The sequence below is a fragment of the Lethenteron reissneri genome, unplaced genomic scaffold (genome assembly GCF_015708825.2).
Source record: "Lethenteron reissneri isolate LAM-NWPU_2019-01 unplaced genomic scaffold, ASM1570882v1 scaffold_1546, whole genome shotgun sequence".
NCBI lineage: Eukaryota > Metazoa > Chordata > Hyperoartia > Petromyzontiformes > Petromyzontidae > Lethenteron > Lethenteron reissneri.
Window position 1 is genome coordinate 132,492 of NW_026891274.1, and position 12,084 is coordinate 144,575.

Genomic DNA, 12,084 nt, shown 5'->3' on the forward strand with positions numbered 1-12,084 from the left:
TAACCAAAAAGAACACCGTGTTACAGAGGTCGCAAACGGGTTTTGATTCCTTACCCGTACCCGTACCCAGCCGCACCAGAGTCGCAAACGGGTACCCGTACCCGGCAGTTCCCGTACCCTACCCGTACCCGGCCGTGTACGGGTAGGGTACGGGTATCGGGTACCTGATTGCGACCTCTGGGATGAAGCCATGTTGCAGGCGCGGGTGGGTTGATTCTATGAACTTGAATTGTGAGAAGAGACAAGACGTTGGGAAATGAGTGACAAACAGTTACCAGTGACTCACGCCTACCCGTACCAGGCCGCACCAGAGTCGCAAACGGCTACCCGTACCCAGCCGGGTACGGGTAGCCGGGTATCAGGTAGGGTACGGGTATCGGGTACCCGGTTGCGACCTCTGCTGTGTTATAGATATTGGTTAAACTGGTATGGAAAACCTACCCTCCCACTCCCAGCCTGTCCACTTCCCCTCCCCACCCCGGTATCTTCTGCCGTGATTGTGTCTTGTAGCATCCACTCCCCCTACCCCCCACCCCCTCCCTGTCTCTCCTCCCTGGCTCCCCCACCCCCCATCTCTTACCTATATAGCCTCTTGTTGCAGCAGCCCTTTTGCCCACGTCAGCATATTGTTTGTTGCTGTGGTTGTCCCACCTGGTGACGGACGCTTGTGTTGCGCCCGAAACGTCGTGATTTTATTTATTTTATTTTATACCTACGTGACTTTACCGAAAGAACCAAAGAGTATGGTGTGGAAAAAGTCAGTGGTAAGGGAAGTCCACTCAGCTCCATATCCTCCTGTACCACATACATCTCTTTTCCAACCCGTGTCGTGTCCGTTTAGCCCCCTTTATCTGGCCAAACAGCTTTCTCGGCAAGCGGTGGTTGGGAATGTGGGCTATATGACCCAGCTAATGCAGCCTTGCTTGCCAGAGGAGCTCACTGATGGAGATTTCCAGATCTTTCAAGGATTTGTGAGCTCCTTAAATAATCCAGCCTGGTTAAAACCCAGGATGGATCATAGGCAGGCCAGCCTGAATGTTTCTAACCGGTGCAGATATTCCATTCGAGGGTTTCCACATTTCACAAGCACAGGGTTGGCCTACTCTTCGCACTGGGCAGGTGTTACGGTGCGGTGCGCGAAATAAGTTAGTATCATCCATGGAGCCCAAGTCACACACACACACATAAGCGCACACAAAAACAAATATTTTTTTGGGGGTCTTTCGGTAAAGCCACTGAATTCCTGCAGCCACTGAAGCTTTGAGTCAAGAAAGATGCTTTTGACAATAAGTTTTCCCCTTTTTTCTGGCAACAAAACTGCTGTGTTAAGATGTTCTTGGTTTTTTCGGTAAAGACTTTACCGAAAGAACCAAGAGTATGAATCCCTGCAGTCACGAAAGCTTTAAGACAAGAAAGATGCAGCGGTCTTCAGGTGGAGAACAGGTCTGTCGGAAAGACAGCGTCTGACGAAGAACAGGTCTGTCGAGGAGACATAGTCTGTCTCTCGACAGACCTGTTGTGGTCGAAACGTCGTGAGAATTATTTTATTATGTTTTATTTTTATTATTTATTATTTCCATTCTATGTGACTTTACCGAAATAACCAAGAATATGAATCCCTGCAGTCACCAAAGAAGCTTTAAATCGAAGAAAAAATGTGGTCTGCTTTTCATATAAACCCTCTTGGGTTTCCAACCTCACCTGCACCGCTTATTTTTTTTGTACCTTGTGTGTGTGTTTTTTTAAATTTGTACCGTTTGTCTTGTATGTGTGTGTGCATGCGTGCGCGAATAAAAATATTCTTACAAATCAAGCCCAACGTTCCGTTAGAGGTGGGGGGAGGGGGGAGGGGCCTGGGCGTGGCTTACGAGTGTGGGCGTGACGTCACTTCCGGCTGCCTCCTCCTCCTCCTAAAGTCGTCCACTCTCCATCCTCATCCATCCATCATCATCGACTCGTCCTACCGGCACCACGTCTCGAGTCCACCGCACCAGGTACTCATTTGAGGCGGAGTCGACTTAGGGGAGGCCCAGAACCGATTCAAATATTTTTTTCTTGGGGTTTCGCCGCTGCACCACCGCTCCCTACATCCCCGCAGTAACCTACAGGGCCTATCTACAGGTAGTCCCCGACTTACGATCATCACTGTGTCTCTGTGTTTGTGTCTGACCAACATCCACACAGACACATCTCACTGTGTCTCTGTGTTTGTGTCTGACCAACATCCACTACAGAGACATATCACTGTGTCTCTGTGTTTGTGTCTGACCAACATCCACTACAGAGACATCTCACTGTGTCTCTCTGTGTCTGACCAACATCCACTACAGAGACATCTCACTATGTCTCTCTGTTTGTGTCTGACCAACATCCACACAGACACATCTCACTGTGTCTCTGTGTTTGTGTCTGACCAACATCCACTACAGAGACATCTCACTGTGTCTCTCTGTGTCTGACCAACAACCACTACAGACACATCTCACTGTGTCTCTATGTTTGTATCTGACCAACAATCACACAGAGACAAAGAACCGAGGTATAATACACATCCTCCAAAGTGACCAACGTGTAGAGACACCCATGGTTGTTAAATGCAGTCTCCAACTCTTATCCACTCTATATCTGGTCTTGTTTTTGATCTGCAATGAAGAAGGGCCATATGCCAAACATCGCCTATTATATACTTTTCCTTTTAAGGCTACAGTGTTATTGACAAATGTGTTCAGTGTTTTTGTTCACGTGCACACGAAGGCATTATTAGGATTCTCAGGAATCTCTGCTGTTGCTCAAAGCTCACAGAGACAGACACGTAAGGCATCTTGAGCATTCTTAGGGCTCAGTGTTCACGCACCAGGCGCGGAATTCTGAGGTCTAGCTATCGGACACAATTTATAATGTGGAGATTTGCTGTTTCAGGTTGTTCGGGCCTCCACTGCGAGAGATTAACAACTCCGCTGAAAGACAGAAAGTGTTGAAATAGACTTCAAGTATACAACAACGGGGTATCAGCATCCGATGGATTGTGAACAATATTCTATTTAAATTTAGTTTGCGCCGTTTGATCGCTCAGGCATTTTTACCTTTGAAAATAATTATTATTGTCTCCGGCAAATATAGATTTGTAGTCTTTTGTTGCAATGTAATTAACCATGAATCGTGATTTACTTGTATTTTTACTGAATATACAGGGCGTTATTTTGAGTGGCCAATAACATTTTCGCTGTGATACAAAAATATTTTTCGATTTAAAGCTTTCGTGACTGCAGGGATTCATCTTCTTGTTTCTTTCGGTAAAGTCACGTAGAAGGGAAGTAATAAAATAATAAAAATAAAACATAATAAAACAATTCTCACGACGTTTCGGCTACAACGCAAGCAGCCGTCTTCAGGTGAAGAATGAGACACTACCAAACTAGGAGCTTATATATAAGCTGCATTGGGGGTTGAAGAGCGCCTTAACAAAAAGAATGTGCATGTGAAGAGGAATTTAGCATATTCATGGAAAATGCGTAGGCGTTGGGCGGGGGGGTGTCAAAGTCATATTATGCCCATGCATTATGCAGGATCAGCAGCAACCAAGGGGGGTGCAGGGATTAGCAGTAACAAAGGAAAGGAATGTTAATGATATGTAGCTGCAGTTACTCAACAACCACGTAGAAAACTAAAGTATAAACTACATAAAAAACTAAAGTATAAACTGCATCGCACCATCAGTATACTTACTATACTCTATAATAAGCTGAGTTACTAACAGCAAGTAATACATTACAATTCTACCTCGTAAAAATTCTATAATATGCTTCCATCTAAACCTTATTCTCTTATATCACACGAGCATATACCGTACTATATACTGCCATAGATAAACCCAACATTAAATTATATACTGTATTGCTGTAAACCAACCTATATCTTATACATTTAATATAACACTATGTATTATTCTACACACCCTAATGTGTATCGAAATGGTTTATTACGTCCTTCCAATGATTGCTGAGCCAGAATCCATCTTCTCGGTTAAAATTGTCTCTGTGTTTGTATATGTGGATCGCCTCATGAACGAATCTCTCATGATAGCCAGATGGCTTGCAGAGAACCTCTGTCTTGGAGAAGTCGATATCATGTGAGCCCACTGAGTTGTAACAGTGATCTGCCACGGCTGAGGTGTTTGTCCTACCGTGTTTCAGGTCAGCTTTATGTTCACGGATGCGGTCCGAGACATGTCGTTTGGTTTCCCCAATGTAACTGCTACCACAGAGGCAACTTAGTTTGTAGACGCCAGGGTACTGTATGTCTGGAACCACATCTTTTACAGACGGTACCAGATCACGGATTTTATGTACTGTGTTGAATCGGACCTGGATCTTGTGTTTAATCAGGATTTTGGAGATCTTTTTTGTGACCCCAGCAATGTAGGGTAAGGTGATGGTCTTGAAAGGCTCCTCAACAGGATCCTTCTTGATGGTTGGAGTGATGGCTTTGCGGATTGTATAGTCAGAGTAACCATTTGCCTTAAGAGCTTGGCGTACGTGTTTGAGTTCACTGGAAATGTGTTCATGGTCGGAGATGCATTGGGCTCTATGATATAGAGTCTTGATGAGGGAATTCTTCTGGGATGGATGGTGGTGGGAATCCGGTTTTAGATAAGCATCCGTGTGGGTGGCTTTCCTGTAGACAGAGTGGCTCATTGAACCATCAGGTCTCCTTTTGATTAGGACATCCAAAAAGGGTAGCTTGCCATCATTTTCGACTAATCAAAAGGAGACCTGATGGTTCAATGAGCCACTCTGTCTACAGGAAAGCCACCCACACGGATGCTTATCTAAAACCGGATTCCCACCACCATCCATCCCAGAAGAATTCCCTCATCAAGACTCTATATCATAGAGCCCAATGCATCTCCGACCATGAACACATTTCCAGTGAACTCAAACACGTACGCCAAGCTCTTAAGGCAAATGGTTACTCCGACTATACAATCCGCAAAGCCATCACTCCAACCATCAAGAAGGATCCTGTTGAGGAGCCTTTCAAGACCATCACCTTACCCTACATTGCTGGGGTCACAAAAAAGATCTCCAAAATCCTGATTAAACACAAGATCCAGGTCCGATTCAACACAGTACATAAAATCCGTGATCTGGTACCGTCTGTAAAAGATGTGGTTCCAGACATACAGTACCCTGGCGTCTACAAACTAAGTTGCCTCTGTGGTAGCAGTTACATTGGGGAAACCAAACGACATGTCTCGGACCGCATCCGTGAACATAAAGCTGACCTGAAACACGGTAGGACAAACACCTCAGCCGTGGCAGATCACTGTTACAACTCAGTGGGCTCACATGATATCGACTTCTCCAAGACAGAGGTTCTCTGCAAGCCATCTGGCTATCATGAGAGATTCGTTCATGAGGCGATCCACATATACAAACACAGAGACAATTTTAACCGAGAAGATGGATTCTGGCTCAGCAATCATTGGAAGGACGTAATAAACCATTTCGATACACATTAGGGTGTGTAGAATAATACATAGTGTTATATTAAATGTATAAGATATAGGTTGGTTTACAGCAATACAGTATATAATTTAATGTTGGGTTTATCTATGGCAGTATATAGTACGGTATATGCTCGTGTGATATAAGAGAATAAGGTTTAGATGGAAGCATATTATAGAATTTTTACGAGGTAGAATTGTAATGTATTACTTGCTGTTAGTAACTCAGCTTATTATAGAGTATAGTAAGTATACTGATGGTGCGATGCAGTTTATACTTTAGTTTTTTATGTAGTTTATACTTTAGTTTTCTACGTGGTTGTTGAGTAACTGCAGCTACATATCATTAACATTCCTTTCCTTTGTTACTGCTAATCCCTGCACCCCCCTTGGTTGCTGCTGATCCTGCATAATGCATGGGCATAATATGACTTTGACACCCCCCCGCCCAACGCCTACGCATTTTCCATGAATATGCTAAATTCCTCTTCACATGCACATTCTTTTTGTTAAGGCGCTCTTCAACCCCCAATGCAGCTTATATATAAGCTCCTAGTTTGGTAGTGTCTCATTCTTCACCTGAAGACGGCTGCTTGCGTTGTAGCCGAAACGTCGTGAGAATTGTTTTATTATGTTTTATTTTTATTATTTTATTACTTCCCTTCTACGTGACTTTACCGAAAGAAACAAGAAGACAAAAATATTTGTTTCAAGTGCGCCTCCAGCGAGCCAATGGCAATGCAAACGAGCGAAACGTATTACGATTTTAAAACATCGGGGAACCTTTAAACTACCGTGTGGCCGATTTGATGGGAAAAAATTCGTGCAACCAAACAGTGACTTGCAATTGGCTGTGTGAACCTTTCAAATAACCCGGTGTGATTTCTTCCAAGTGCAGCTGCAGATTATTTATTCGGTGAACTGCTATATTGCCGTACATAGCAGCCGGCTGTTTGCGTACGTGCGTTCCTGTGAAAGTCTTATTGCGTTTAAAATGCCCTCTTAATTTTTGCTATTGTCTTCCCAGATGCCCGATTCAGCGTAAGGAGCTCATCGGATACAAACACTCCCGCCGCCCCACAGGACTTACGGGAGGCGCCACGTCCACGTGAACCGACGCGCACCATTCACCCGAGCGTGCGACGATAACGACGATCTGGACGTGAGCGTTATTGGGACCGTGTTGGCTGGCGCTGCTCGCGAGGAGACTTTTGTGCGCAAAACCACGGTGGCGCCCCACTCCCTTGTTTGTGCGTTAGCTTTTGCAGCCTTCCCGCAGCGACGATGGCTGGTGGTGTGACGGCATTCCCGGCGGTTTTTGTACTGCTGGCGCTCGTCCTCGTGTCGAGCGTGCCGTCCACCACGCTGGACTTTGGGCAAGTTCCTACGGCCACCTACGTGACCGACACCAGTTACGACGCCGGCGCCATCGGAACGCTCTTCTTGATGATGCACAAGTTTCTGGACCTCGTTCAGCCGAATTCATTTCCTCACGGTGAGTGCTTTGGGAGATCGTGTGACTATATTGGAGTGTTGGTATATATACATGCGGTTTATATTTCAGTTTTATTGATTTGGTGTAGCCCTGTGAGCCATTCGGCTCTTGAATCAGGTGCAACCGCAACAAACAGAAAACAAAAACACGAACAAGGAAACATCTTAAAGTGACTTTGCGCAAACAGAAAAATCCAGGAAAAACTGCGAAGTCTTCCAGAAAAAGCACCGTACACCAACGCTGTGTGCAACAATCCCAGTGGGATGCAAGTCAAACAACAACCACAAGACAACTTAGATTAAGGCCATCAGTCTAACTCCATACTACAACAACACAAACATGGCCAAACCAAACAGCTTTTCGAAATCACCAAAATAAAGCCATAAGCAATCTAACAGTGATCATAGGAACTGTGACCGAAATTTCACAATAAACGACATAAACAACATGTACCACCAAACCCTGTAGCCATAGCTGGCCGCATGAGTTTAGCCAAAATCCTATAAGGTCATCCTTTCCGTAGATTCAAAAGGGTAAATGTGCAGCCGCACAATGACCTGAGTTAGATTCCCCACCACGGCCAACATCGGTGGCCAATTATATCTGACCTGATTCTGTCCTTTTTACCATGTCACTAACCTGCGCAGACCGGCGTAGTGAAGTATGGTCAAACGCCTCCCACGGCTGTCACCGCACGTTGAGGCCATCGTCCCGCAGCAAATTGCTAAGGGTCTGTAAATGACCGCGTTGTTTGAAAATCACAATTCTCTATAAGCTAAATTTCGATGTAAAGCTTTCGTGACTGCAGGGATTCATCTTCTTGGTTCTTTCGGTAAAGTCACGTAGAAGGGAAGTAATAAAATAATAAAATAAAACATAATGAAATAATTCTCACGACGTTTCGGCCACAACGCAAGCAGCCGTCCTCAGGTGAAGAACAGGTCTGTCGACAAGATATAGTTTTTCACCTGAGGACGGCTGCTTGCGTTGTGGCCGAAACGTCGTGAGAATTATTTTATTATGTTTTATTTTTATTATTTTATTACTTCCCTTCTACGTGACTTTACCGAAAGAACCGAGAAGATGAATCCCTGCAGGCACGAAAGCTTTACATCGAAATTTAAATGCGTTTAGATGATTTTGCTGCTATAAATGTACACGTGATAAGCCACTTGGTTGAGCTATTAATTGTGCCCAGGTCACTTCTGAAAAATAAACCAAAAGCTCAGTGGGCTTTACCTGGTAAGAAAAAGAAAGTGTTATTTGTATATATTTATATATTTGTATATATTTATATATTTGTATATATTTCAAGTGATTTGTTCACCTCTCGTATATTTTCACTCCTGCCGTGTTTGTTGTTGTCACGTTCTGGCCCCGTGCCCCTACCGGGCACCTGTGAAACAGAGCTTCATAGCTCATCGGATTCCTCCACGAGAAACACATTCTGATTCTGAATTGTCTCACGTACCCCCGGGAGATGTCTCGTGTAACCACACGTGGTGACCTTGCCACACGCAGAAAACCGCCGCTCCATAGCAAGTTTCGGCACAATTTATGTTCACAAATTTGTGCTCAGGTTTCCACGCTCAGAAATATTTCACAGCGGCACTTTACGTGCGGAGTTTGGTCGCGTAGGATACGTGCGCGTGCATATCAAGGCAAAGATTACGCGATGCACACCTTTGAAAACGTTTACCGGGAACAATTCATTACTTTGTTTTTGTTCAAAGAGATTGTGAGGTTTACATTTTTTCGCGGCATTTCTCTCTCGCAGAGCTACTCGCCAAAGCTATGAAGCAAGGTTTTGGAGTCGTAAACAAGGACTATCGCCAGGTTAGTTTGCACGCTTCGCAATTTTCACTTGCGCTCTTGCCTGCTCTGCAAAGACGAGCCACTTGTTTGTGTCATCGTGCATCACTTTCACAACCTCAGTGCTTGCTTGGGATACGATGTCTTGCTTGGGATACAACGCCTTGCTTGGGATACGACGTCTTGCTTGGGATACGACGCGCTTGCTAGAACTTGTATGGGTCGTGATGAGTCACCGCGTAGACCCCATTCACGACTCTTCCTCACCACCATCCCCGTAGGCTCCTCTCAGCAAGATAAAGTGATGTTAAATTTTATTTTTATTTCAATTTATTTGTATTTATTTATGCATTTATTTCAATGTATGTATGCATTTAGTAATAAGTAGTGTCTAAATAATTTTATACAGCCCTATTAATGTATAATATGCCATATAAAATATCATTTATTCTCTGGAACGGATTATTTCCTTCCCGTTATTTCTTATGGGAAAAACTCGTTTGTTATACGGCATTTCCGGTATAAGTCCTACCTTCTGGAACGAATTAACGACATGTACCGAGGTTCCACTGTACAGAGGATCCCCGCTTGTCTGTGGTTCCTGGCACCTCTGAGTTGTTCTATCTCTGTGGTGAACGCCGTGCAAGCGCGTTGCACCTCGAAACGATTATACCATCATTAAGTGCCGTAACCTGCAAGCCTGGCGGTTCAACTCGGCGTGGGTGACTTGGTGATGTGGCTCACGTTGCCCTCAGATCATCCGCTATGAGCTCGGCTTTATCGTGTGCGCGGCTTTGGGCGTCGCCTTCCTGCTGCTGCTCCCGCTGGCGGGCTGCTGCATGTGCCGCCGCCGCCGCTGCTGCGGGAACCGCCGCGGAGAGATGCTTCGGAGGCCACGGAAGAACGACGACTGCAAACGCAGCTGCCACGGCGCCTCGCTCCTCCTCGTCACGCTCGCCGTCGAGTGAGTCGTCTCGTTAAATTTCGATTTAAAGCTTCTTTCGTGACTGCAGGGATTCATCTTCTTGGTTCTTTTGGTAAAGTCACCACGTAGAAGGGAAATAATACTCGGTCAGCTGAGCCTTCTTATCCCGGAGTTTGTTGAAGGATCTCAAAGTTATGTGGAATCCCTCCCCGTAGAGGCGGTTAAATTTCGATTTGAAGCTTTCGTGACTGCAGGGATTCATCTTCTTGGTTCTTTCGGTAAAGTCACCACGTAGAAGGGAAATAATACTCGGTCAGCTGAGCCTTCTTATCCCGGAGTTTGTTGAAGGATCTCAAAGTGACGTGGAATACCTCCCCGTAGAGTTAAGCCAGCAGTGTTTGTGTGTTCTCTGCGGTAAGTAAAACGTGTTTCTGCTTCCCCTTTGCGTCTCCGTGCAGGGCGGGCATTGTGTGTGCCTACGTGGCCAACAACAATGTGACCAACAATATCCGGCAGTCGGAGACCCTGCTGTCGAGCAACTTGAAGGACGTCCGGACCCTGCCTCAACACTACGCCCCGTGTAAGCGGCAGCTGCCCCAGCCTCACGTCCGCGCAGTTTCCTCCGTTAAATGTCACCGAAAAGCACGCACCTGTGGGTGTAGATTAAATGTGAGCAAATGATTCGCAGTGGCGCACAAAACATAACAACAAGAACAACTCGACGCAATTATCAATGCCACTGCATTAATATGAAAAGTATAATATAATAATGATAATTGTTTTTTTACCATTCTATCTGGCAACAAAACTGACACCTTTTTACAAGGAGTCATGTTTACATAGACCACAATACCTGCAGTCATAATCCCAGTGGGATGCAAGTCAAACAACAACAACAACCACAAGACAACTTAGATTAAGGCCATCAGTCTAACTCTGTACTACAACAAACAAACATGGCTAAACCAATACACTTTTCGAAATCACCAAAATAAAGCCATGAAAGTGGTGTGCACGCTGCAGTGGTTCTTGTTAGGGGGCTCTGTGCAAATTGCAGGTGGGCATTGCGGATAATTTGTAGAATTCCACTTGTTGTGAAATGTAAATGAAAGGAGGATTCCAACTCACAAATAGTCTGCGGCGTAACTCGTTTTGTGGCTGTGGCTTGGCATATCAGAGCGTGGTTTTGAACAGGGTACAAGGCAGAGGTCGCAAACGGGTTTTGATTTCCTTACCCGTACCCGTACCCGGCCGCACCAGGGTCGCAAATGGGTACCCGTACCTGGCCGGGTACGGGTAGCCGGGTATCGGGTAGGGTACGGGTATCGGGTACCCGGTTGCGACCTCTGGTACAAGGCGGTCGTGTGACTGACTTGAGTGTGTTTCTTTCTTTGCCTTTAGCAAATCGACTACATCGTTGAAAAATACAACATCACGAAGGACAGGGCGGTTTCCGATCTCGACCGTGAGTGTAATATATAGGCTTGTTGCTTGTTCATTTTGGGGTTATAGGTATCTGAAAATGTTTTACTTCTTTAATCATAGTAAGTAATTGTATCCGTATCTCTTGGCATTATCTGCAGTGTCGGGTAATAATGTCCTTTCTATTAAGGCAGCATTTCATAGTCATCACAACTTTTAGTGATGTCCCAGTGCGGACCCCTTTGGGACTAATGCTGTTTTTCCGTGACCGTTGGAAACCGGGCGCGACATCAGCAGCGTGTCCGTGTCCCCCTCACTCGTGAGCCACGAGGCTGTGGGGCAGCTCCATGTCCACTCCCCTCACTGCCCTTTTCTACCGTCCACGGCCTTCTGGAAAGCGACCGGTGGAACGACTATTGCAAATCGCTTTTCAACGCAGGCTACGTTAAGGCGATTCCCCCGAGCTAATGTCTTGTCATGTTCATCCGTCCTGCTGGAGGCTGAACTAAGTGCTGATCACCAACCGGCTCTGGGTTGATATCCGGATGTGACACCGTGACCGGCCGCGAGGGTGGACGACGATCCGGCCCGTCCCTCCCAGCGGTCGTGGAGATGCGGCAAGACGGCCTCCGTGTGTGTCGCGCTCGATTGCACGTGCGGCCTCTCTCCCCCGAGCCGATAACGTCGGCGTCAATACTGCCGTTATTTGTCAAACGTTCAATGAAATGGTACACATTGCGCACCTGGTAATTGCTAGAATTTGAAACTCGGGGGGAGGGGTTGTGAGACATGGAGTTCATGTGCTTAAATAGAAAAAAGCGTGTTTCTTCGGCCAGTGATTATTTATTCAACATTGCGCCGACATATCTTTCCAAAGACAGAGATCACCGGTATATTTTGTGCAGGTGAGCGGCATGCCACGAG

The 12,084-nt window shown here is 45.7% G+C and overlaps 1 protein-coding gene across 1 annotated transcript; it reads left to right on the forward strand.

Annotated features, from left to right (window-relative positions):
- Window positions 1-1,888: 1,888 nt before the first annotated feature.
- Window positions 1,889-10,318, forward strand: LOC133362611 (prominin-1-A-like; the record flags this gene model as incomplete). The annotated part of the gene is made up of 6 exons (XM_061581533.1): window positions 1,889-1,994; window positions 6,534-6,547; window positions 6,766-7,001; window positions 8,779-8,837; window positions 9,569-9,777; window positions 10,197-10,318. Coding segments are annotated over exons 2-6 (640 nt in total), but the record flags the coding sequence as incomplete, so codon positions are not given.
- Between the last annotated feature and the right edge of the window lie 1,766 nt (window positions 10,319-12,084).